Source organism: Drosophila willistoni, assembly GCF_018902025.1.
Source record: "Drosophila willistoni isolate 14030-0811.24 chromosome 2R unlocalized genomic scaffold, UCI_dwil_1.1 Seg167, whole genome shotgun sequence".
NCBI lineage: Eukaryota > Metazoa > Arthropoda > Insecta > Diptera > Drosophilidae > Drosophila > Drosophila willistoni.
The window spans coordinates 19,254,093-19,281,129 of record NW_025814050.1 but is presented as its reverse complement, the minus strand read 5'-3'; the positions used below and the strand labels follow the sequence as shown (position 1 = coordinate 19,281,129).

Sequence of the window (27,037 nt, the reverse complement as noted above, 5' to 3'; positions counted from 1 at the left end):
TTTAAATTTTCAAAATATTGAAATGTCTTCAATTCTATCATCTCTGAGCCTATCGATAACCGACCGAATGGCGGAAGAAGAAGCAGCTAGCGGCATCTCTTTCTAGCGGCCGCTTTCTGGTAAACACGTTGCACTTGGATTTGATTTTTGGGTTTTTGCACTAAGTAATTGTTATAAACAATTGCCAACGAAAGCTAACAACAATGGTGAGTTCAATAAAAGTCTTCAAATGAAAATTAGATATTTACTGATTCCTTAATTCAATATACACATGCCACGCGCTACTTTCATCCGGTATCTGATGCAATCTTGTTCTGGTCTGACACACACACAGGCGGCCAACGTCGAGCGTAAAGGCACCTTTAAGGTGGAATATTTGCAGAAAATCGAGAGTGAAGTCCAGGCGCGCTGGGAACAGGAACATGTCCACGAAACGGATGCTCCCACAACGCCCAAGAAGGAGCAAACGGAGAAATTTTATGCTACTTTTCCATTTCCCTATATGAATGGACGTTTGCATTTGGGGCACACATTTTCCCTTTCCAAAGCCGAATTCGCTATACGCTACAATCGCCTTAAGGGCAAACGTGTCCTGTGGGCTTTTGGTTTCCATTGCACAGGCATGCCAATTAAGGCCTGTGCCGATAAGCTGAAGCGGGAGCTGGAACAGTTTGGTTATCCGCCAAAGTTTCCTGAATTCGTGGAAGAAACTCCGGTGGAGACTAAATCCCTGGAAGTGCCCAAGGATAAGTCTAAAGGCAAGAAGAGCAAGGCAGTGGCCAAGACAGGAGCAGCAAAATATCAATGGCAAATTATGCAGAGTCTTGGTCTACAAGATGAGGAAATCAAAGACTTTGCCAATGCTGAGCATTGGCTAAACTATTTTCCACCTCTGGCAGTACAGGATCTGAAACGTATTGGCGTCCATGTAGATTGGCGTCGTACATTTATCACTACTGATGCCAATCCCTACTTTGATTCATTTGTCCGCTGGCAATTCAATCATCTGAAGGAACGTGGCAAGGTCATGTATGGCAAACGTTATACTATTTATTCGCCAAAAGATGGTCAACCCTGTATGGATCATGATCGTTCTTCAGGCGAAGGAGTTGGTCCTCAGGAATACACATTGATTAAGATGAAGGTGCTGGAGAAGCCCAAAGCTTTAAGGTGAGTGTTCTAATGGAGCATGGAGCATACATTTTCATGTTTCAAACATTTATATCATAATTCAATTGCAGTGCCATCAAGCAACCGGTTTATCTAGTCGCTGCTACACTTCGTCCCGAGACTATGTACGGCCAAACGAATTGCTGGCTTCATCCGGACATTAAGTACGTAGCCTGGCAGACAAATAAAGACAATGAAGTATGGGTGAGCACTCGTCGTGCGGCACGCAATATGACCTACCAAGGATTCACAGTTGTGGAGGGAAAAATTGATGTTCTGGCCGAGTTGACAGGTCAAGATCTTCTGGGTGTTCCACTATGCACTCCCTTGACTCAGCATAAAATTGTCTACACGTTGCCCATGTTGAGCATAAAAGAGGACAAGGGAACTGGTGTGGTAACATCTGTGCCCTCCGACTCTCCAGATGATTATGCCGCTCTGTTGGATCTGCAAAAGAAGGAGGCTTTCCGTCAGAAATACGGCCTGAAGGATGAAATGGTTTTACCCTATGCACCGATTTCCATTATTGATGTGCCCACATTGGGAAATTTGTCTGCCGTCTATGCCTATGATACATTGAAAATTCAATCTCAAAACGATAAAGACAAACTGGCCGAAGCCAAGGAGATGTGCTATCTGAAGAGTAAGAGATCTATAGAAACATTAGAATTAAATATTATTGTAATTTTTGTCCAACTTAGGTTTCTATGATGGCGTCATGTTGGTTGGTCCTTACACTGGTCGTAAGATTCAGGACATTAAGAAGGATTTGCAGAAGCAATTGGTTGATGCCAAGGAAGCTGATATTTACTATGAGCCAGAGAAAACCATCATCTCACGTTCAGCGGATGAATGTGTTGTCGCACTGTGCAATCAATGGTATTTGAATTATGGTGAACCCGAGTGGCGTGCACAGGCTACAAAGATCCTGCAGGATATGGAAACTTTCCATGAGGAGGCTAGAAATAATTTTGAGGCTTGTCTTAACTGGTTGCACGAGTATGCCTGTTCGAGAACTTATGGTTTGGGCACAAAACTACCCTGGGATGAGCAATGGTTAATTGAATCCTTGTCGGATTCAACTATCTACATGGCATTCTATACGGTAGCCCATTTGCTGCAAGGTGGAACATTCCGTGGCGAAAAGCCAGGTCCATTTGGTAAGTTTCTTAAAGGTTATAGTAAATCTTTGACTTGAATGTGTCACTTCTTCTTCTTTAAGGCATCAAACCTGCGGACATGACACCCGAAGTCTGGGATTATATATTCTTTAAGGAGACACCATTGCCCAAGAAAACAACTATTAAGAAAGAGCACTTGGCAGTCCTACGGCGTGAATTTGAATATTGGTATCCCATGGATTTGCGTGTCTCTGGCAAAGATCTTATCCAAAATCACTTGACGTTCTGTCTTTATAATCATGCTGCTATTTGGCCAAACGATGACACCAAATGGCCCAAGGGCATGCGTGTGAATGGCCATCTTTTGCTGAATTCATCAAAAATGTCGAAATCTGATGGAAATTTCCTAACTCTATCCGAGGCAGTGGATAAATTCTCAGCCGATGGCATGCGTTTGTGCCTGGCCGATGCTGGCGATAGTGTTGAAGATGCCAATTTTGTGGAGAGCACAGCCGATGCAGGCATCCTTAGGCTGTATACCTTTATCGAGTGGGTCAAAGAGATGTTGGCCAATCAAAGTAGTTTGAGAAAATCGGCCGAAAAGACCTTCAACGATAAAGTATTCCTCAGTGAATTGAATTTGAAAACCAAACAGACAGATGAGAACTACAAGAAAATGTTATTCAAGGAGGCCCTGAGAAGTGGTTTCTATGAACTGCAATTGGCGCGTGACAAGTACAGAGAACTCTGTGGAGCTCAGGGAATGCATGAGGATTTGGTTTTGGAATTCATACGCCGTCAGGCCTTGTTAGTGGCTCCAATTTGCCCACATATGGCTGACTATGTGTGGTCACTTTTGGGTCAGAAGAAGTCCATAGTTCATGCCCAATGGCCAGCGGTTGGTGAAATCAATGAGCTGGATATTCTATGTTCCGATTATCTAATGGAATCGGCACATTCCTTCCGTTTAAACCTGAAAAACTTGCTTCAAGTCAAAGCAAAGGGTGGCAAAGAGAAGGCAGTGAGTACGCAAACGGCAAAACCAAATCGTGGTCTCATTTGGGTTGCAAAAACCTATCCTCCTTGGCAATCCTGTGTCCTAGACACCATGCGAGAGCTATATAACAAAACCAATTCACTGCCCGATAATAAAATTATTGCCGCCACGCTGCAACAGAAGGCGGAGCTAAAGAAATTCATGAAGCGAGTGATGCCATTTGCTCAAATGATACGTGAAAAAGTCGAGTCCGGCAAAGGAGTTGCTGCCCTGGCTGTTACTCTGGAGTTTGATGAACGTCAGGTGTTGCTCAGCAATTTGGATTATCTCAAGAATACATTAGATGTAGGTTAACAAAAACAAATTGTGTAGAAGTCAAATTTTATTTCAAACTCATCTTGTATTTTTTGCAGTTGGATGATCTGGAAATTAAATACACAGAGGACCCATCAGCTCCTGAGAAAACTCGTGAAGAAGTGCGTCCTGGTTCACCGTTCATTGCTTTCACTGTGGCTCCCCATGTCACTGTGGAATTCGTCAATCCCATTGAGCGTTCATCTTTGTTTCAAGTGAATACCATCATCTCTGAGGGAGACACTGTACAAAGTCTTCGTGAGAAACTTTCAAAAATCATTGGTTTCAAATCGGATGCCGGTTCTGCCTTGCAAATCTGGCGCTATGATGATCCCGTCTTGGGACCCCGCAAACTGCCAAATTTCCAAGATTACAAAACAGGCAAATCCCAGCTTGATCAAGGCAACTTTGTATTGAATGTGGAAGAGAATCGTATCAGTGTACAGGAACAGGGAGGAAAACTAACTGATGTTGGACGAAATTTCATTTATGTTGTGGAGTAGGGAGTGAGGAGGAATCTTGGTTTTTGGCCTTAAACTAATTTATTCATGAACATGTGCGTGGAACCTTGTACAAATACTTAACCCAATTAGATAAGCGAAGTATTTCAATACGCTTTCAAAATGGCCTAAAGAGTGTTTGCTTAATGAAGAAATCGAGAACGTGTGTGTGTGTTTGTACAAATAAAACTTGAAATCTATATTCTAATGTCTCAATGATTCTTATTTTTTAGCCTTAACTGAGCTAAATGAAATTTTCGGCATTTCAATGTGTTCCTTTGGTTGTCTACAATGGAGACAACAAGTTATTTTAAATAGAAAATTAAATCGAATAGAAGGTATTCAGCAACCTTAATAGTTTACATAACTTTAAAGATTTTGACCCATAAAATATCTATATTTTGTTATAGGGTAATTACAATTTTAAAGAACTGAAAAAATTTTTATATCTTGGCTAAGAAAATTGATTGAACGCTTTATATCAGTAATTTTTTGGTTAGTATGTCACTTGTTTGATAAGGTTTTCAAAGTTTCTTCTGGCCCAGCATGATACAAGGTTTACCTCGACGGGTGGTCATGCACCTCTAACTATATAAGACTCTTGACTTGAACTCTTTAAGCCAGTAGATTTTCTTTAATCAAAACCTTACAATGTGTATATTGAGGCATATATTTCTGATACTTCAGTTAACTAGCTATTTTTATGGCATTTTTGGTGGTGTCTGTCTAATACCGTCGCCAGTGAAGAGGCAAAGTACACGATCTATTCTCGATCATTTTATACCCATGCATCCCCGTTTGGATGGTCGTATTGTGGGTGGACATCGTATAAATATCACAGATGCTCCACATCAAGTTTCATTGCAGACATCGAGCCATATTTGTGGTGGTTCATTGATATCAGAGGAATGGATATTAACTGCAGCCCATTGCACTTAGTAAGTAGATAGCACAAAGGCAAACCATTCAAATGGATAACTAATTGGATTGGTATTGTTCTTTTTCAGTGGCAAGACAGCAGATCGTCTACGCATACGTTTGGGTACTTCGGAATTCGCACGCAATGGTGAATTGTTGAGGATACAGAAAATCGTACAACATGAGAAATTTAATTTCACAAATGTCGACTATGATTACTCCCTGCTTCAGTTGAAGCATCCCATTAAGTTTGATGAATCCAAAAAGGCAATTAAATTGCCTGAAAAAGAAGAAACCTTCAATGATGGCGAAACTTGCCATGTGAGTGGTTGGGGTAATACACAAAATTTGCTGGAATCCCGTGAATGGCTGCGTGAAGTGGAGGTGCCATTGGTCAATCAAATGTTATGCAACGAGAAGTACGAAAAATATGGTGGCATAACGGAACGCATGATCTGTGCTGGCTTCTTGGAGGGTGGTAAAGATGCTTGTCAAGGTGATTCTGGTGGTCCTATGGTCAATGATGCGGGCGTACTAGTGGGCGTGGTTAGCTGGGGTTATGGCTGTGCCAAGCCCGATTATCCTGGTGTATATTCAAGGGTAAGCTATGCCCGAGATTGGATTAAAGAACATAGCGGTGTTTAAAAATAAATATAAATCAAGCCTCTTAAAAACAGAAAAAATACAATCAATGCAAAAGCATTTTCATTTTCATATTTTCCACTTCATCGCACACTGGTTTTTTTTTTTGTCGCCATGCAGACAGAGTACCCAAACACGCGACCTTCGTCCTTTGCTCACATTATGCCAACGTGTGTCGCGTTGCCCGCCTGGACGAAAGGAAAATTCTGTGAATTGGCATTCATCACATTGAAATAGTTTGTAATTCTATTAAATTGGTCTCCTACTGACTCTCTCTCTCACTTTCTGAAACGCTTTCTATTTCTATAGAATTGTGATAGTTAACGTGCTGTTACATGCGGCGTATACGCAACTCTTATTACGAAAGCCTTCCGTTTTTTGTTGTAATTCACGATGATGAATATTTTTCAATGCACTTTGTTTTTTTTTTTTTAAACTTGTTTTGCGTTTTATGATAAAAATTAGCTTAGACATATTTACTCGACTCGTTCTTGTATAATCACAAGCGTTTTGACATTGGCATTGCCCTAATGCAACAATGAAAAGGGGCAAACAACAAACTGGGGTAGGCTCGACAATGACGAAGACTCTATCATGCATCAATATCAGGGCATGGTTTTGCTTGAGTTGACTTAAGTCTGACAACGAGCTAAAAGCACTTTGTAAAATATATTTATAGAAATACATTTCAAAACTTGTAATAATTATGGCCTAAGTAAACCTATTCATACCATTGGTCAAATGAGAAAATATTTCTTGGGTTTTTTCCAAATTAATCTATATTACTTTTAATATGAATATTTTATTCTGCCTGTTAATCTTCTTTTTCCTGGTGTGTCTTATTTTATATGCTTTATTTTAATCTCAGATACTATTAGAAATTGATAATTTTTTAAATTTCTTAAAAATTTAAGACTGTTGATTATTCTATTAAATCTTTTAACCATTTTATAAGCATTTTAGATCTTTAAATATATATTTAAAAGCTTTTAAAAATGTCATATATGTATAATGTTATGTCATTCCACCATGCAATATATTTATTTATAGTTATAGCCCACAAATTACATTGAGACAAATTTTACACCAAAAATGTTTTAGCTTGAAAATTGTTAATCTAATATTATAGATGTTTTCGTTAAACAATTCTGTTAAATATTTTTTCGAGTTGTTTTTCCTATATGATTAAATATCTTTGTATTACAAAATATACATTTTTTAAATACATTTTTATATAACAACATGCATGTTTTTCATAATTAAGGCTGATCTTTTCATTGAAGCTGTCTTGTTTTTATTTTTTTGAGATTTTGTGAGTCTTATGCTTAATAAAAAATTGACATTTTGTGTGAAAAAATTAAGATACAACTTTTATAGCCAAAGCCACAACAAAAAACTTTGTGATTATCAAAAAAAAAATAAAATTTTCGAAAGTGTTACTTATGAAAAATATGAAAAGATAAGTTTTCAAAAGAATATCTTTAGCGAATAATACATATAAATACTTTATTTTTGATAATGTTTTGTTTTATTTGCGATCTAACTAATACAAGATAATAAACAATAATTAATTACAACTATTTTATGACCGGATGGTTTGAGCTCCAATGAACTGAATTATAGCTAGTAATAAGTGTAAAAAAATCATAAAAAATTAAAAAAAAAATGAGTACAACAATGACATTTATAATTTTTTTCAATCGAAAAATTTATACTAAAACAACCCCTAATTCTTATCCCACTTAACTGGATCCGCCCGTGTTCACATTCTTTTAAGAATGTTTCTAGAGAAATACTTCTATCTGTGAGATTATTTACTTATAGAAGTATCTAACTTCTGAAAATTATAATATATCTATATATACATAAATGCATATCGGGAATATTTCATAATGTACGTTACATTGTCTACTACTTAAATAAAATACTTTAAAAAAAATATGGGTTTTTGAAAATGATAGAACTACTAAACTTGTCAAAATTAATGTCGTAGAACTGAAAGCCCAAAATATTTGTGCTTTATTATACAGAAGGTTGAGAAAATATGTATATAATAAAATAAATATAATATTCAACATAAAAAGTTTGGTTATATTACATTTTAGTTCCTTAAAGTGCTTCTTTGTTCCATGTCCAGTCTAATGTTCATAATAAGTAAGTGATTAAATAACATATTCCGAGCAAAGTCGGGCCGCAAATTCTATTTGTAAACGGAGAACTACTAGATAGACAATGGCCGAAGCATTTTCACGTTGACTTCAGCTGATGATCGGCTCAGTTGCATTCGCATCGTGGTGGAGGTCGCCCATCTCAGTGGCTCGCGCCGTTGCATACCCCCTTTTTAGTGAGACGAAAAAAACCAACTGTTGAGTGCATTTTCCTTTTCTTTTTTTATACGTATACATATATATATATACATATATAAGTTACTCGACAAAAATCAAAAACGAAACGCAACAAAATAAATGCCATGAATCAATAAACAACGACAAAACAGCGAGGCACTTCGCTCAGTTGTTATTCATGGTTATCAAACGTTATACAGACAAGCAAACAAACGTGCCGCACGTTGCCGCTACACGTGAGCCTCACTCAGTGGTATCCGCTGGCAGTTGAGAATGCATAGTGGGAAAGAGCTTTAGTTTCACATACAACCGGCAGAGGCACAACAACTTGTGGAGGTATAAAGCTTTTTGCCTCATGCGATTTGCAATGTGAATTTCTCTGCTGAGCTGTTCTGTGTGGGTGACCAGAGACTGGCAAAGGGGTGAAGTCTCGAGTCCCGGGTCTCTTTTCCATTGACATGCAAATCAATTTAGATAAAAACATTCATCATTCAGCGCTCGATCGTAACGGTACATAGCTACGGGAAAAATCTTGGACAATTTTCCCTAAAAGAAAATTAGTCTTTTTATAAATTTGTAAATATTGTTGTGCTAAAAGTGTCGTTAAATAAATATTGGAAATTGTGCAAAACTAAGAAAAAGAATTCAATACAATAAAGTGCTTAAAAAAGCTTTTGCAACAAAGTGCAACAATATTAATTGTTATAAATTTTTATCTATACTGGAAAAAACCAACAACAATTCGCTCTAGCTTTACGTAAATTAGTCTTTTGCGTGACTAGCGACTAGTGAAGAAACTAAATATTTATTAAAAAGACAAAAATTAAACACAAATAAAATTAAATACGATATGTGTAACTTTCATATGAACTTAAAATTTTAATAACCATTTAACGTATTTATAATGATTTTAATGTAAATACTACATAAGAAAGTTACAAAATTACCAATAATAACTAAAAACCGGATATTTAATAATTGATAAAGAAAGATACAATTTTAAAGATACAGATTTAATTATTGCACTTGAAAGATACAAAACTATTCAAAAAATGCATCTGAACACTGCGTATTTAAAAAATTTGCCGTTATAGTATAGTTTTACATGAACAACACGTCGTATGAGTGATATTATAAAAATATATATATAATACAAACATTTTTAACAATTTTAATTGCTTTTAAAATTACTATATTTCCCATTGATGTTTTCAAAATTTAACAAGTTAACTTTCGGTTTAGAAACTTATTTAGAAAAGTGTACAGTAATTTGAAATAATACACTGCTTATGATATTTACATATAACCCACTTTTTAACGAAAAGAACACATTGTCTGAAAATTTTTCCCAAAAGACATATTCCTCCAAAATCTTGAAAAATAAGTAGTTCAATGTTTGAACTTGTATTAGCAAAATTCTTAAGTTCAAAGTATTCAACTTAAAGGTTTTACTGGGACTTTAGTCCCATTTGTAATTTTTATTTACAAAAATCACTAAAAATCCAATATTCTTAAAAAAATGTTTGGGCTATATACCAAAAAATTATCTCTCACAAGATTAGCTTGACAATTTTAAACAATTGTTAAAATGAGGGAATAAAAAATCTATTTTTAAAGTTAAAACAAAAGAAATTAGCTAGAAATCTTAATTCGATTGCAAAGATTTAGAAAGTGTAAGAGTCTTTAAATAAATATATAGCTACAAAAGTTCAAAAGATTTTGAAAAAAGTATAATTATACTTTGTTTAAATAATTTAGAAGAACCGAAAATAAGAATTCAAATATTTCAAAAATCCAACTACAAACGTATGGAAAAATTAAATTGCTAAAAAAATAAATCATAAAACATTCAATGCTTTAATATTAATACGTACATATATTCCAACAAATAGAATTAAAGTGCCTATAAAACATTGCTGAAAAGAAAAAACTGAAATACTTTTACCTCAAATACAAAGCAAAAACAAATACCAATTCAACCACTGTGGAATACAACAAAGAGAAGCCATTTGCGGCTGTCAAGAGCAATCTGGTAAGCCGAGAACATACTATATACACAATCAGATATATATATACATATATATAGGTATATACAAACACGACCTATCACAGTCATCTATGCCGTGGCCCTCATCACGTCATTAGCATGTAAAAAGCTTAGTAAAGCTTTGTCGTTCCAGTGCGCCAAATTCAAATTGCTAATTAAGCAAAAAGAAACAAAATACTTTTACGTCACTAAAAGCAATGCGAAAATTTCTTAAAACTAATTGTAAGAATTCTCTGTCGGATGTTTTTATATAAGCACAGAAAAAAATAAATGAGACATTGTGAAATTTGAATCAAAATGTTGTTATACAACCAAACTGAATTATTTTTCGACAATTCAGCAAAGAACGAATAATTTGCAGACGGTTTGAGTAAGAGTCATTGAACCGATTTTTCTTTTTGGCCCATGAGTCGACCCTTTTGTTAGAATAAGACTTTAAACAAATAGACGGGCAGGCCTTCATTTCGCGTTTTCCTTCGTTTGTTTGTTTGTTTTTATTTGACACAATTTCATAACTTCCGATTGGCTGTCAATTGCAGTGACAGCCTCAGCAGATGAGACAGGCATATCGACATCTCTATGCATCAAATTCTGGTTTCTTTCCACCCTTAAAAAAAAAATTTGTAGAAAATATTTGTTAAAGATTTATGCAAAAAACCTTCTACAAGTCTTGTGAATGAATGAATTTTCTTTTCAATGCGCATAGCAATTCATTCCACGTCGTATGGACCTTTCTTTATGTAAGTTTTCCAATTTTATTTTGCCTTTGTTGGAACTTTGCATAACTCCGTCCAGCGGAAATGGTATTTGGGTTGTTAATCGAGAGAGATTAATGGCAATACATTTCATGGTTTGACTTATGTAAAATTGTATCTCTGACTTTTGAAAAGAGTTCTCACTTGACACCGAAAAGAGAGAGTGATATCTTTCATTCTTGAATGAAAAATTTTTGGTGGGAAAAATCGGTACTGCTACGTTTATTTTATACTTCTATCATTTTACAATATAATAGAGCACAAAGTTGATCTTACATACATATATAAATTATTAGTAAATAGTAGGTTATAAAAGTTATTAATATGAATGTGGATACAAAATTTGGTTTGTTTCTTGAAAATATATTTGCGTTTGATTTGTATAGATAGATGTATTTAAATATTTCTATTATTCAACCCAATTTAGCCCGAGGTTCAACTCTTTTAACATCAAATTAAGGCATCTTTGAAAACAGCATTCGAATTTACTTTTATTAGCTTGAAATACAATTTTTAGAAAAATAATTTTCCTTTTCTTATAAAATAATTAAAAAGGGGTTAAATAAAGCCAGCCATGATCTTTGGTTTTGGTCTTTCATTGGATACAAATTTATTGATTTTTTCCTAAAATTTTATTTTTACTTATTTGAAACTGACTTTTGGCCATTGCACTACTTATTATTATTTCTTAAATTTTTATTTGAAATTAACAGATTTGTGGTAGTGGTCACACGGTTAGTACGTTTAGTGTTGTTAAATCCTATTTCAGATTTTGTCGACTACCAAGTAACTTAATAAAGAAATTTGTAACAGGGAGGATTTTTGGGATATTTTTTCTTAAAACATTTTTCTTTTTTAAGGCGTTAAAAACTTTCAATTTTTTATCCGATTTTAATAAACAATGAATCATTTGCACAGGATATTCGATTCACTTACTTTTATCGTAAAAGCAAAATTACTTTAGTAGAAACACGTATCTTAAAACTGCGTCAGCCCAAAAAAAGTGAAAACCAGATACAAAAATCAAAATGCTGGGGCTAAATTTAAAATTTGTGGTAAGCAGTTTGTCTAATTGTAAGAAAAGAAGATTTCCTAGATCTACAACTAATTCGAAAAGTTCATATGTAAGGAGTTGTATCTATAATATTAAAGATTTGTCCAGCTAAACTTTTGTCGTGTTAAAATGCGTTTTTATCTACATGGAAGCTGAGATGAACCCCTTTACGGTTCATAATCTAAATACAATAGCCAAATTACTAAGAAAAATGACTTCATTAAGTTAATTGCCAGTGGAAAAACGCAGAGTTGAAGCACAAAAACCCTAAATAGTCTAATTTTATGGCCACTACTGTATATAGTTGAAGTTCTCAGTAGCCGGAGCTATAAGAATTTTAATGTTAGCTATTACTTTTTAAGCCCAACTATAAATATTAATAATATTAATTTATTAATAGTTACAATTGGTAAATTGCTATATTTAAATTAAGATTCTGTTATGTTTTGTTGGTCATATAACTAAGAAACTTTTGTATGGCTTTTATGTTACAAATATCCATTCGAATTGTTTAGCCCAACATCATATGTTGGCCCCCATTCGGTTCATTGAAATTGTAGGGCCAATGAAAACAACTGCGCCATTGTGCCACTTTACCTGTTTGGAATGCAAATCCTTCACCAACACCCCCTCCCCTACCGCCACACAATTGTTGGGAAAAAGGATTCCGATTCATGCTCTAAAAATATTCACGGGGGGTCTCAATATCGTTGTCCTTCAACCGAGCGTATGATGTCGATATTGAAGATGATGATGACTTACACAATCATTTCCAGTAAAATCTGTTGCAGTCACATGCAGACGCCGGGTGCCTTGTGCTTTCAACACACACACACACACACACACACTCACAACACACAACTCTTTGGTTACATGTGCAATGGACGATTAAGACTTTACATTCGGCTTGGAATTGGGATAACTTCTGTGTATGTTGAAATAGTGTGACTTCTGAGAATTTGAAGGGCTTGGCCTATCAATCAAATAAGTTTTTTGGGGTGTGTCTTTATTTGGAAACTCCGTGTCAGCTGGTCCAATGGTTTCCAATGGGGGCAGGAACACACTTTCTCGGCACGTGTGTCGAGAAGCCCGTGTGTTAGTGGAAAGTTTTGTATTTTTATTTTGTTTTGTTTTTTTTTCTGTCTTTTTGTATTTTTGATTCGTATGCTGCACATTGCATTGACTGAGGATTTGCACATATTTTGCACCTGCAGTTAAAAATAGAATAATCAATGGCTTTTGTCTTTATGGTAGAATGAACAATATTCCAATTTGAAACGTTTTTAAATTTGCATTGACCAATTGCTAGGCAATCATATTTTTCCATTCATTAGACCTTGACCATTCAAAATTATTTTACATAACTAAAGCAAAGCGGTAAATATTACGCGACAAATAAAAAAAAATTGAAAATATAATTTTGAAACAATCTTTGAATTCTTGTTTTGGTTTTTACAAAATGCTAATAATTAAGGAAATTCAAATAACCCTTTTACAATCCTTTACTTATTTTTTTTTTTTTTAATTTTTCTTACAATGTGTGATTATCAAAAAAATATTTGAATCAAAAAAGCCTAAAATGCCTTAATGCCTAATTAAATGCATTAAAAAAAATTTACTTATAATACAAAAAGGTTTAATGAATAAAGGATCTGCTTATATTGGCTTGATGTCAGATTCAGAATATATGAACTTAAAAAAAAAATGGCATAGATTCAATTAATTAAAAAAATATTTAATTAAAAAGTTTAAAATATAAAACCAGGGACTGAAAATAATTATTATTTCTGAAATACTACATGTGTCTAAAAAATTATTGATATAGAAATTCATACAAAAACCCTTAGTATTAATTATAATTAATTATAAGAAGAAGATAAGAAGAAAAGTTTTATACGAAAATACAAAAGATTTATCAGCAGATATTGAACTTAATTTTAAATATTAAACTTTTGTATGAACTCAAGATTTAAGCGAAGAAAAAAATATTTTTCTTTCATTATTTTTGGTTTTTTAAAATAGAAAAGCATAGAGTTACTTATTAATAGTTTTAATTAATTAAAGAATTTTAAATTATTTTTTTTTTACAATTTTTTCTACTTATATTGCATCATAAAAACATATTCTCCACAAATTGAAGAAAAAGATGGATTAATAACTTAAAACAAATATTTTTTGTATATATTTTCAATTAATCTCTAGTGATCAATGTTGTCTATGGCCAATATCCTGGGCATAAAAGGACATTATCCTTGCTTATATTTGTGCTCAGGCTAAGGTCATTAAAGTATTAAAGAAATCTTAAAGTTTCCAAATTTTTCTCTCTAGCAAATTTAGTTCGGATATTTAGAAATACTAAAATATATGAGATCTAAGATAATAAAATAACAACGATAATTGAGAGCAATATGCAAATTGAAATAATATCAACATCAATTAAGCCAATAACGACAAAGCTTTAAAAATTATTTCGCTATTTACTTTAAGTTTTTTGAAATCTGTATTGTTTATTAATTAAATGTATATCTCTTTTTTAATAGGATACTTCTTCCCGTTTTATGAAAACACAATGCGTGAGGAAAATACAATCACATCAAACATTGTACACACAAATAAAATATTGAAAAATTTGCCGATCAAGTAGAATATATTAAACGGTTATGGACTGGTTATTGACAACACCGCAGTTGCATAGTGCTTTTGCTTCCCTGGGATCACTGGAAGGTGACACCTATGTGGTGAGCCCCAATGCATTGGGTAAGATTACATAAAATAGTCCTCTGAAAAGGATAAGTGATTATGAGTTATTTATTTGTATGTATTTCAGCCATCTTGGAGGAGATCAACTATAAGTTGACCTATGAAGATCAGACACTACGTACATTTCGTCGTGCCATTGGTTTCGGACAAAATGTACGCTCCGATTTGATACCTCTTTTGGAAAATGCCAAAGATGATGCTGTATTGGAATCGGTGATCCGTATACTGGTCAATTTGACGGTACCAGTGGAATGTTTATTCTCGGTTGATGTGATGTATCGCACTGAAGTGGGTCGTCATACCATATTTGAGTTGAATAAACTTCTATTCACGAGTAAGGAGGCCTTCACCGATCCCAAGAGTACCAAGAGTGTGGTGGAGTATATGAAACATATATTGGAATCCGAGACGAAATTATCACCACAAAAATGCGATCAGATCAATAATTGTTTGTTGCTCTTGAGGAATATATTGCACATACCGGAAACACATGGACATTGTGTGATGGCCATGATGCAATCGAGTGGAGCACAGATGTCCATGCAGAATACAATATTATGGAATCTGTTTATCCAGAGTATTGACAAATTGATGCTCTATCTGATGACTTGTCCCCAGCGAGCTATTTGGGGAGTGACAATGGTGCAATTGATAGCATTGATCTATAAGGATCAGCATGTTAGCACTTTGCAGAAATTGCTCAATCTTTGGTTTGAGGCTTCACTCTCGGAAAGTTCAGAGGACAATGAGAGTAATACATCGCCCCCCAAGCAGGGAAGTGGTGATTCAAGTCCCATGTTGACATCAGATCCCACTTCGGATTCCTCTGATAATGGCTCTAATGGCGGTGGCAATACAAAAAAAGATGGACATGGTCGTCAAGTGGTTAGTCGCAAGGGTCAAGAGTATCAGAATTCAATGGCTAGAGTTTCACTTGATAAATTGGATAGTTCTGAAGCGGCTAGCGATATTATGGAACAATCTCCGCGACATCAGGGCATGGATGAGTCAGATAGTTATGGAGATGAGCGTCAGGAGAGAGTAGATGATGATGATGATAATGAAGAGGAGGAGGGTCCAAATGACGATGAAGATAATGAGCGTAAGCAACAACAACTGGAAGAAGAACAAGAAGCATTACAAAAACAACAACCAGCTGACCTGGTCAACAACACTACCACAATAACAACAACAACAACAATAACAACAACAAGTTCCAAAATTAATTTGGTACTATCCGACTTTAAGCCGCCACCAATACCACAATCCGTGCGGCCCTCTACATCCGCTCAAGCTCTCCAACAACAACAACAACTGCAGCAGCAACTGCAACAAGAACAAGAGCAAAAACCACTTCTCACTGAGAGTTACCAATCGTCTCACATATCGGCAGTTAAACTGGGCCAGAAATCGCCACATTCGGGCCAACTTCAACTGACCAAAGGCAAATGTTGTCCCCAGAAACGTGAGTGTCCCTCGTCACAATCGGAGCTCTCCGACTGTGGCTACGGTACCCAAGGTGAGATTCAAGAGTCCATATCCACATCATCGAATGACGATGATATACCACAAGGCAAGCCACAACATCAGAAACCACCTTGCAATACCAAGCCGAGGAATAAATTGCGTTCAGTGATGTCGCCACAGGACACAAAGGAATTGAGACGCAAGAAGCTGGTGAAACGCAGCAAGAGTAGTCTGTAAGTAACGCCATAATTAAACAGACAGATCTAGGAATTTAAATGAATGAAAATATACACCCCAAAAGTATGCAATATGCAAGGAAAGAATTTCTTGAAATTGTCCATAACCAAAGAAATTTCAGTTAAAAAACTGTCCATTTGCATTGAATATTAAGAGAATCATTTTTTAGCTTCAATTTTTGACTTCTTAGTGCTTTAAATACTTATTGCCTACTTTGGGGGGTGCATTATACATCCCTAGATCTAATACTAGGCCCAAATTTTCACAAAATGTACTCATTCTAAACCCATTTTCAGAATCAACATGAAGGGTTTGGTTCTTCATACACCCACAGATGATGATATATCTAATTTGTTGAAAGAGTTCACTGTTGACTTTTTGCTCAAGGGCTACAATTATTTGGTAGAAGAACTACACATTCAATTGCTATCAAATGCGGTAAGTTGAATTAAGAATATCTAGTCTATAATTTACTTAATTTTCCATCTTGTTACAGAAAATCCCCATTGATACATCGCATTTCTTTTGGCTTGTAACATATTTTCTTAAATTTGCCGCTCAATTGGAATTGGATATGGAGCATATTGACACCATATTAACCTATGATGTCTTGAGTTATCTTACCTATGAGGGTGTTACCCTCTGTGAGCAATTGGAACTGAATGCCCGGCAAGAGGGCAGCGATGTCAAACCCTATTTGAGACGTATGCATTTGGTGGTGACGGCCATCAGGGAATTTCTTCAGGCCATTGAGACATACAAAAAGGTCACACACTTGAGTGAGGACGATCGCATGCATTTGAGGCAATTGCAATTACAAATCAGCGAAATGTCCGATTTGAGATGTTTGTTTGTCTTGCTATTGAGACGTTTCAATCCCAGCATACATTCCAAACAATATCTACAAGATTTGGTGGTAACCAATCATATATTGCTCATTATATTGGATAGTGCAGCTAAATTGGAGGGTGGCGAGGCTATAAAACTCTCCGAGCATGTGTCGCAGTAAGTTTTTCTTCCAAAATATAAGAATTGGGTGATTATATAGAATCTTTTTTTAGATTTGCCACCCTGGAAGTGATGCATTATTATGGCATTCTTTTGGAGGATTTCAATAATAATGGTGAATTTGTTAATGATTGTATATTCACAATGATGCATCATATTGCTGGCGATTTGGGACAAATTGGTGTGCTCTTTCAACCGATTATACTAAAGACATATTCTAGAATTTGGGAAGCAGACTATGAACTATGCGATGTATGTATTATCAAGACTCAATTTCTCTCATTTTTTAATGAAAATCTCTTGTTTTTACAGGATTGGTCAGATCTCATTGAATATGTTATACACAAATTTATGAATACACCGCCAAAATCGCCTTTAACTATTCCAACAACTTCACTCACTGAAATGACCAAAGAGCATAATCAAGAACATACTGTTAGGTAAGGGTTTCTTTTGTGGAATTTCTTATCTTTGTGTTAATCTAATTAATATTTTATTATTTTAGCACTTGGTCTCAGGAGGAAATGGATACCCTGTATTGGTATTATGTTCAGAGCAAAAAAAACAATGATATTGTTGGCAAAATTGTGAAATTATTTAGTAATAATGGCAATAAATTGAAAACTCGCATAACCATAATACAGCAACTACTACAACAGGTAAGAATAATTCAGGATTCATTCAGCATTAACTAATTAAAAGGACTTTTATTTCTATACAAGTTTGAATCTTTTATTCTAAGTTAAGATAGTTTCTAACAAAATCAAAAGGACATTGAAAGAGTTCATATAATATTTTAGAAAGCTTATAATATTTTATGAAATTCAATTAATTTCTATCACCTTAATTCTAGGATATTATTACTCTCTTGGAATACGATGATCTAATGAAATTTGAAGATGCTGAATATCAGAGAACTTTGCTAACCACACCCACATCGGTGACCACAGAATCGGGCATTGAGTTAAAGGAATGTGCTTACGGAAAGCCCTCAGATGATATTCAGGTATGAAAACACTTCAGTACTTACTAAAAGAGAAATATTCTTTACTATATATTTTATTATTCCTTAGATCCTACTTGATCTTATTATCAAAGAGCACAAATCGCAACATTTGGTGTGGCTACAGAAGTTATTGCTCGAATGCTGCTACATTAAATTGATGTTGAAGTCGGGGAATAAAAGTTCAGGAGATTCTATGGTTCCGATTATGGAACCAGTGGCATATCATTGTATATGTAAACAAAAATCGATACCTGTGGTACAGTGGAACAATGAGCAATCGACAACGATGTTGTATCAGCCATTTGTTTTACTATTGCACAAATTGGGTATACAATTGCCAGCTGATGCTGGTTCAATATTTGCCCGAATACCCGATTATTGGACACCAGAGACCATGTACGGTTTGGCCAAGAAGCTGGGACCAATGGATAAACGTGAGTTACATTCGACCCCACTCAAAAAATATATATCAATCAATATAAAGGTTATGTATATACCGGTATCAATATGATTTTTATGTGAACATTTCGGATCTAAAATTGTTTGATTATGGGAATCATCCTTACTTACTTTCATTATTTTTTGTGTGTGGTTTTTTCATGTTCACTCTATGTGTGTTGTCCAATCGGTGTATTTCGATATGCTCTGTGGCTTTCTTTTCTCGTCTTTTCTTTTTCCCTTCTCTCTTCTCCTTTGTTTCGTTCTTATCCTTATAGTGCACATAAAATTTGATGCCAGCGAATTGGAAGATGCCACATCTTTGGCCAGTCCCTCGGCACGTTATCATCATCTGCCAAGAAATTCTCTAAGTTCGATAAGTAGCCTTGAGGTGGATCTACTTGATTCGGGTGAGGAGTTGGCTCTAATACCAGAAGTCGATGCAGCCACAGAGAAGGCACATGCCCAAGCCTCACCCGTATCATCGCCATGCGAAATCTTTGCCATTCCCAAGGCAAAGCACTGCAATTCGATTATAAGGTGAGGGTAAAGGAAGAAGACTGACCAAAAAATGCAGTCAAACTTTTGCGAAGTGGGTAATCTAATTTCCTTTACCTTTGCAGATATACTCCAGATCCCACACCGCCAGTGCCCAACTGGTTGCAATTGGTTATGCGTAGCAAATGCAATCAGAGATCCGCATCTGCCGCAGCATTGGAGACCAGCCTTGGCGATTGGTAAGACAATTGTTTAAAATCATGTTGTAGAAATCACATGATAGCATTGCCTTTTGCTAGCCTTAAGCAACTACGTCATCAATGATTTGAAAGTCAAAGTGTAGAAGTAGAAAGAGTAGTGTAATATTAAACTTATAAGGAGGAAAACTGGTTAGTTAAAATATTAATGCAAGAGTTATTTTCAGGGGAAATCATCTGAGAGTTAGTAGAATTGTGTAAAATTGGCCACTAACACGTATAAATTATGAGATGGCGACCTTATTCATATAATCCATGCCATTATTCACTCATACGATATAAGAAAGGGTTAAGAACTTAACGGTTGAGGACTTAATCCTTATAAGAAAGAAGCAACTACTAATGGGTATATGAAGAGTAAGTCAAAAAGAAATGAGAGAGGGATGGCAATACAAATTTTATAAATGTGTTGAGTTGTATGCAAAAAATTCAACCATATTTTACTTATTATTCATTGACACCACATACAAAACCACTAAATACTATTTTTAACCTTATTTCAAAAGAGGGCACGAAAATTTTACTTGAAAGCCAGAGCAGCGAACCTAGAAGATGCTCATGCAAAATACTCATAGTATTTAGATATTTCGGGTTTTATTTAAAAGTTAACATGAATCCCTGTTCTTACAAGAATATACCATTCGATTGGGCTTACGAGACTCTAAATGAAAGTCGTAGTTCGACTTGTGCTGGACGTTGTCATTAGAATTGAAGCTTGGACTTTTCTCGCCTCACTTTGGCGCTTCGTATTGACCTTCTTGCATTCATCTATGACACTGGTCAAACACATCCGACCTCGTAGAAGGGCAAACCCAACATTTATTCTCGTCAGCACCTTTCTTCTTTTCCCTTTGATCATCTTCTCCCTTTTTCACATCGCAAAATTCATATTTCCCAGATATCAACATAGATCTAATTTGTCTTAGAGCCGATGATCTTTTAGTCGAATGATTCTGAGTTTTAGGCAGGACAAAAATTTACCAAATTACAATATCGAGAATCGCTTAGTGCGTAAAATTCCATCTAAATTTCAGGCTAATTTCGGTGTTTAAATTGTTAGCTGTGCATCTAAAAATTGATTCAAAATGTTAGCCCAACTAAAAAATAAAGGAAAGCTGATTATTTTACCTATCTCCCGTAATATCAACCCTTATGCTTTTCTCAATTATTTTATGTGTAGCTGGCGCACTCTGCGTATACGTAATTTTTGGGGTGGGAAGATTTTAAAGTTACTCACTGATGTGAATAATTTTCCCAAGTTTTACGCCTTGGACATGGAAAGAATATTAGCTAACAAATTGAATTACTAGGTTGGTTTAATTTTCACAGCATTTCTGACTTTATAATTCTTGTAATTTGTGACATCACATATATTGATTAGATAAATGTAATTGTTCTACAGCATGTAAACAATCTTCAGTTTTTGCAACATGACACAAATTTATGGCACATGGCGGCTTTTAGGGCATACATACAACAAAAATATAAAATAAATGTACATATTGTCTACAAAGAGTTTAGTATTTCTAACTCTTTCTCATTGTGTCTCTGTCTTTCTCTGCAATAAATTTATGAACTTTAAGCCTGGGGCTTTTGGGGCCTCTTAAATCTACATTTACTTTCGTGTGTTGACAGTTGTCGCCGTCTAAATGTCAGCTTCAACTTCCAACTCTTTTGGCTTGGCCATTGTGTTTCTCTCCCTAGAACTGGCCACCAACCGTTCGCCGACCAAATGTTCACCGGTCGCATGTTCATCCGTATTCGGTCACCATATTGCCCATATGCATTAGCCATGTGTGTTTAGCATTGCTTGTGACTTGCTGAGTTTTTCAGTTTTTGGGGGGGACCCCACACGATCTGATCTGGCCCTCCTTCTTCCATCTGCTGCCTCATGTTGTACACATTGCATTTTGCATTTTGTAATTTGGTTTTATGAGTTGCATTTGTAATGTTGTGACTAGATGCCATTGATAAGTTGCAAACCATATAAATTAAACGATTAGAAAACTACTGTAAAACATGGCATTAAACTGAATAAGGTGTGGTTAATTTTTGAGTCGAATGAAACAGTTCGGATCTCCTATTCCCTTTTGGATTCCAAGTGGAATATCACTAGTTGCTAAACTTCATATGTTTTACCCTTGTAATTTTCAAGTAGCTTTTGAAATCATGTCAAACAACTTGTTGTTGTTGGGTTATCATAGATCTGTTGCCTCAATTAACCCTTTAGACCGACTTGAGTACTTTTGGTTATTTATTCTCACACTCAACCCAGACTCCTGGTAGTAGCACTTACAGTCAGACGAAAAACATTGTGGTGAGTCAGTGTGGTTGGTTGGTTGGGAAACTTGTTTATTTAATAATTAAAATGATTTATGCGACTGATTGATGTGGTTCAGCACTACAAGCACCACACAAACAACTCTACACCTAAGAAAACCGTATATACCAATAGGTGTCCATGTTGCACTTATTGCTTCAACTGTTTGCTCATAAATTGCAGTAACAACAGCAGCACTAGGCAGGGCCATAAAACAAAATGTTAACAGCCAAACCCAAAAAAAATGAATAGAAAAAAAATCAACCACAGAAGGTCGTCAGTTTCAAGAGTTTCTGCGGCTGCTGCTGGATGCAGGCAGTCTTCTGCCTCGAATTTAACCATTACCATAAACTATTATTATGACAATGCAAAAATGTTGGCTCCCATTTGGCTTGGCATTGGGGCAAACGGCAACATCAACTCTCATGTCAGCCCACAGGCCAAGTTATGTTCGACTTTGGCTTCCTTGTGGGCTGGCTTACTATGTATACAAATTTTTCCAAAAAATGTCAATTTCAATTTTCCGCACGGCGTCAAAGTAAATTACTTTATGTCAACGCCCACTCACAAGTTCCAGGTGAAACTACGATTTGTGTGTGACTCGTGCCCACCTTTAGCCATTTTATGTTTCTTCGTCGTTAACGCCTATTGTGTTTATTAATTTTTCTTAAAAAAAACTTTCAAACGATCACCTTTTGAAGGTATCAAAATTTAATCCTCTATCACTGTAAAACTCGTTTTTTTCAACTGTTTTGGTGCTTGATTAGATAAGAAGTTATTTTGTCTTAATGATAACAATATGACTAAAATCCAGGATCCAGATCCAGGAAATATTAAACCGCAGTAAAATAGGTGAAAGATTGGTCGAGTTTTCAATTGTGAGTATATCAACCAAAACCACCTTTACCACGCACCTTCCAAATATGTTAATTGCCATCGTTTATATACATATACATATATAAAATCCCTTGGGTTGGTTTGCTATTATTTACTTGGCTTAAATTACAAACATAATGAAGAGTCCACAAGGCATGATTAATAGGATATTTGATAAGCTAATTAAAAAAGTTAATTGAGATATTTGATATGGCCACATTCAATTAATTCTGACGAAGAATCCACTCCTTAACGCTTGATAAAGAGATGGAATCTTGAAACTAGGCCAAATCCAATTTACCATTAAATTTTTATGAATTTTTTGTATGTTGGCCAATTGTTATGCTATGATCTAACCGAACACTATATTGGTTGACTTGAATTTGTTTTATTCGTTTATGACTTAACTGGAAAACCTACAAAAGAACTTGTTTGCCAATTTCTCATCATCTCAACGCCACGCACCACGACCATCGCCTCTGGGAATCGCGTAACTTTTGACTTTTACTTTCCTTAAGCTTGGCAAACACAGAAGAAAAAAATAAAATAAACTCGTTTGACAATGTTCATACAGGCATAAAATGCACAATAAATAAAAATATACATAAGAAACCAAAATAAACAACAAAAAACAACAACAACAACAAACTCACATACACAAAGAATGAAAAACAAAAAAAGTTAGCAACAAATATATTTCACATGTAAATGACAAAAAAAAAAACTGGTTCAGTTTCGAGATTCTCCTCTTTGATCTCGAGATTGTAACCGAAAATTCTCATGGGAAGATGCATTTTAAATGAAATGCTTAATAATAAATAAAAAAAATGTCAATATGTGTGTTTAATGTTTAATTAACTTTTAAGAAATCTTGCAATTTCGATAACATGTTCAATTCTCAATTATTTTGCCCTATAAGCTTAATTAATTGATATGGATATTTTTTGCAGCTGTGCAGACTTTAAGAGATTATCAATTTGGTTTATGCTGACCGCAAAAGAAATAAAAAAAATATATATTTATGCATATAGGGTGCGAGTTTGCCACTGGTATCCATCAGATACATATAGATACTCGATTCGACTCGCTGTCGACCAATGCTCCACTTGGGTTTTGCTGCTGCTGTTGCTGCTGCTGCGCGTGCTAATCGCGATGACTTCATTTGAAATTCGTGTTCATTTGGGTGCGCACAGCAGACAACAACCCAAAACAACAGCGACAACAGACACAACACAGAGGTCAGACAATGTATATCTTATGATGTTGACGGTTGTTTTTGCACTAGAAGCGGATTTCGATTTGGATTAGTGGTTCAAACTATGTGGGAGACCTGCTGTAAATATTGTCAAATATTTAGAAAAACTTTAGTTAACCAAAACAAACCATTATAGATACACAATGGGAATGAAAAGTTATAAAGAACTTTGTATAATAGTTTTTCTGTAATTAGATAATCGCAGATTTAGTTATTTTAGGCGTTGGCCACCTTTTGAGAAAATTTACATATACAGTGCTTATCATAATGATAAGACACTTTGTTTTTCACACATATTTTCTAAAACACTTTAGCTTTCAAAAATTAATATATTGAAAATTAGAATGTTATGTATTAAATGTATTTAATGTTCTGAAAGAGCAACAAAATCGCTAAGAATATGTTGTTATATATTATACTTATTATTTTATTATATTCTTTTGTATTTTAATATAAAACAATATTTATTATTTGCTTGTTGTTAGTATTTAGATAAAAATTTAAAACAACTCACTATTTACAGTGAATATTTCACTTGGATTTTTAGAGAAAAAGTAGTCCTAGGTTTAAACAAATCATACTTTTAGGGAATCAAATTTATTGAGAAAATATTAAGAATATTTAGATCGCCAACCTTTTTCTTTTTATACCAAACACCCATAGGGTGAAATGGTATATTAAAGTCGCCAAAATGTATGTAACAGGCAGAAGGAAGCATCTCCGACCCCACAAAGTATATATATTCTTGATCAGGATCAACAAACGAGTCGATCTAGCCATGTCCGTCTGTCCGTCCGTCTGTCCGTCTGTCCGTCCGTCCGTCTGTCCGTATGAACACCTAGATCTCGGAGACTGTAAGAGCTAGAGCCACCAAATTTGGTATGTTGACTCGTGTAGTATGTAGAGTGATCAAGTTTATTTCAAATTTTTGCCACGCCCCTTTCCGCCTCCGCAATTTAAAAAAAGCGTTTATCTCAAAAACTATTCCAGCAAGAGACACCATATGGTATGTATATTCAAGCGAATATTACTAAGCAGTAAATGCACACATTTTGTATGTATACAAATTTTGCCACGCCCTTTTCCGCCCCCATAATTTGAAAAACTTGATTATATCCCGTATTTTTTTACCTTATGCAATCAAATTTGGCACACTTAAACTTAATACTAATATCTAGCAAAATACCGAATTTGATCAAAATCGGACAAAAAACAGTCGAGTTATGCATATAAACGTTTTTCCATAAGGCCGGAGTTGGCCGTTGGCTGGTGGGGGCGCTAGGGTGCTCGTATGATTGAGTGAGCGAGATACTAAGATATGCTTGTAAAAAGCATGTGAAAATGCATTTGTTTAATAAAGTTGAAATATTTGCTTTACTGGTGTATGGTATACCTAAGTCGGCGAGACGTCTTACTTACTTCATTTTTTGATCTAAATTGACATTTGTCAATGGATATTTATCCAGATTTAGACATAAAAGCCGCAATGTAATACCCAAACTGTCGCAGTTTGCAGACTCCTGGTTAAGGTCCTACTATTACATTCAAAATCAGACCTTAAATATTCCAATTAGACTTCAGGTTTCTTAGAGTTTAAAAGGAATAGCCATATATGTATGCCTGTCTGTCCGTAAGAATGTTTATTTTGTCTTCATAAACCCTTAAGCCTAAAATTTTATAAGAGTCCAGCTTTCGAATCTGTTGTCTATTGAAATGTAAATATTAATTTTACTTAAAATGTTCTTTGGATTTAACTTATTATTAGAAGACAATTATTATTCGATTTCGTATTGAAATAATTTTATTATAAAGTATATGCAATGATTTGAAGAATGCCAGAAGTACCATCAATAGATCTGTGTAAGGAAGAGTGCCCATCTGTAAGCCGAGCATGAAATTTTATTCAACATCCAAATGTTAATATGGCTACATCAATTGACCTTTCTCCTTAGCTTAATAATAAACCAAATAATCTGCAAAATAAATAATCCATCCAATTACCTTTTTATTTCTTGTTGCAGTGTCAGTTCCACCAACATGACTCTGGTGGATGAAGGCGTGGGCAGATCATCGACGACTTCTGTTTCACAATCGATGGCCTCAACTAGCAATTCGGCTACATTGGGTTGTCTGGCCATGATAAATCCCATAATGGGTGGACACAATGAGAATAGCAGCAGTTCAGGATGTGGTGGCACTGTATCCTCTCTATCAATATCGGGACTGATGAGCACCAGCATTGCAACCACAGCAGGTGGAGTGGCCCCAGTGGTGGCAGCTGCGGTGACGTCATCGGTGTCCAAATCTTTGGATGTTGATGACGATGCGGCCATGAAATCATCATTCGAACGCTTGGAGGTTAACAATGGACATTTTATGCGTACCAATAATTTGGATCAGGAATATAGTGCCATGGTGGCATCGGTCTACGAGAACGAAATAGTCAAGTGAGTGGGGGGACATGGGGCACAGTGGAGGGAAATGAGTGAAGTTTGAGTCAAATAAATTGACAGAACTTGTCAGAGTTTCTACAGTGCATTTTTCAACAGTGTCTCACATAAATTTTCTGTCAAGACAAGCTAAGGGCAATTATTCAATTTAAACAAAAATCCAAACAAAATAAAAAATTTTTTGGGGTTTGTTTTGCGTTTTACGATTGGAATTTGTTGTTGTTTTGGTTTTTTTTATTTTTCATATGTTTGCTATGGGGCTACATTCAACATTTAACGTAAATCCAAATCTTTGATTCTTAATCGCCAGCAACGACAATGTTTCGGTGGCTTCCGATTTGACGCGAATGTATGTCAGCGATGAGGATGAGAAGCATGAGTTCCGTGTCCCACATTATCATTGAGGAGCCAGGCAAAAGGACGAGAATAATTTTACAATCGATCAGAGAGTAAATGAGTGAGATAGTTTCAATGAGATCAGGAAAAGGCAGACAAACAAAATTCAATACACACATATATATTATTAGTTTTAAGAAGAATTATATTTGTATATATACATATA

The 27,037-nt window shown here is 35.2% G+C and overlaps 3 protein-coding genes across 5 annotated transcripts; all 3 read left to right on the top strand.

The window, feature by feature from the left end:
• Positions 1-92: 92 nt before the first annotated feature.
• LOC6642217 (leucine--tRNA ligase, cytoplasmic) lies at positions 93-4,350 on the top strand. The gene is made up of 6 exons (XM_002065398.4): positions 93-206; positions 335-1,170; positions 1,242-1,813; positions 1,872-2,330; positions 2,393-3,633; positions 3,702-4,350. Exons 1-6 carry the CDS (start codon positions 204-206, stop codon positions 4,143-4,145), a joined length of 3,555 nt encoding a protein of 1,184 aa, XP_002065434.2. The 5' UTR covers positions 93-203; the 3' UTR covers positions 4,146-4,350.
• A 304-nt stretch (positions 4,351-4,654) lies between these two features.
• Positions 4,655-5,731, top strand: LOC6642216 (trypsin-1). The gene is made up of 2 exons (XM_002065397.3): positions 4,655-5,080; positions 5,150-5,731. The coding sequence occupies exons 1-2, from the start codon at positions 4,794-4,796 to the stop codon at positions 5,703-5,705; spliced, it is 843 nt and encodes a 280-aa protein (XP_002065433.1). The 5' UTR covers positions 4,655-4,793; the 3' UTR covers positions 5,706-5,731.
• Positions 5,732-7,989: 2,258 nt separating this feature from the next.
• Positions 7,990-27,027, top strand: LOC6642215 (protein timeless). Of its 3 annotated transcripts, XM_023176038.2 has the most exons (15): positions 7,990-8,067; positions 9,940-10,079; positions 14,444-14,660; positions 14,731-16,363; positions 16,664-16,805; positions 16,864-17,372; positions 17,429-17,627; positions 17,688-17,815; positions 17,881-18,034; positions 18,229-18,381; positions 18,449-18,815; positions 19,098-19,359; positions 19,443-19,556; positions 26,047-26,472; positions 26,786-27,027. In XM_023176038.2, the coding sequence occupies exons 3-15, from the start codon at positions 14,564-14,566 to the stop codon at positions 26,877-26,879; spliced, it is 4,278 nt and encodes a 1,425-aa protein (XP_023031806.1). In that variant the 5' UTR covers positions 7,990-8,067; positions 9,940-10,079; positions 14,444-14,563; the 3' UTR covers positions 26,880-27,027. The 3 variants fall into 3 exon arrangements, with proteins under 3 accessions (XP_023031806.1, XP_002065432.1, XP_046866856.1); XM_002065396.4 differs by lacking the exon at positions 9,940-10,079 and having other exon boundaries at positions 7,992-8,067; XM_047010900.1 differs by lacking the exons at positions 7,990-8,067; positions 19,098-19,359; positions 19,443-19,556; positions 26,047-26,472; positions 26,786-27,027 and adding an exon at positions 8,272-8,557 and having other exon boundaries at positions 18,449-19,073.
• The last annotated feature ends 10 nt before the right edge of the window (positions 27,028-27,037 follow it).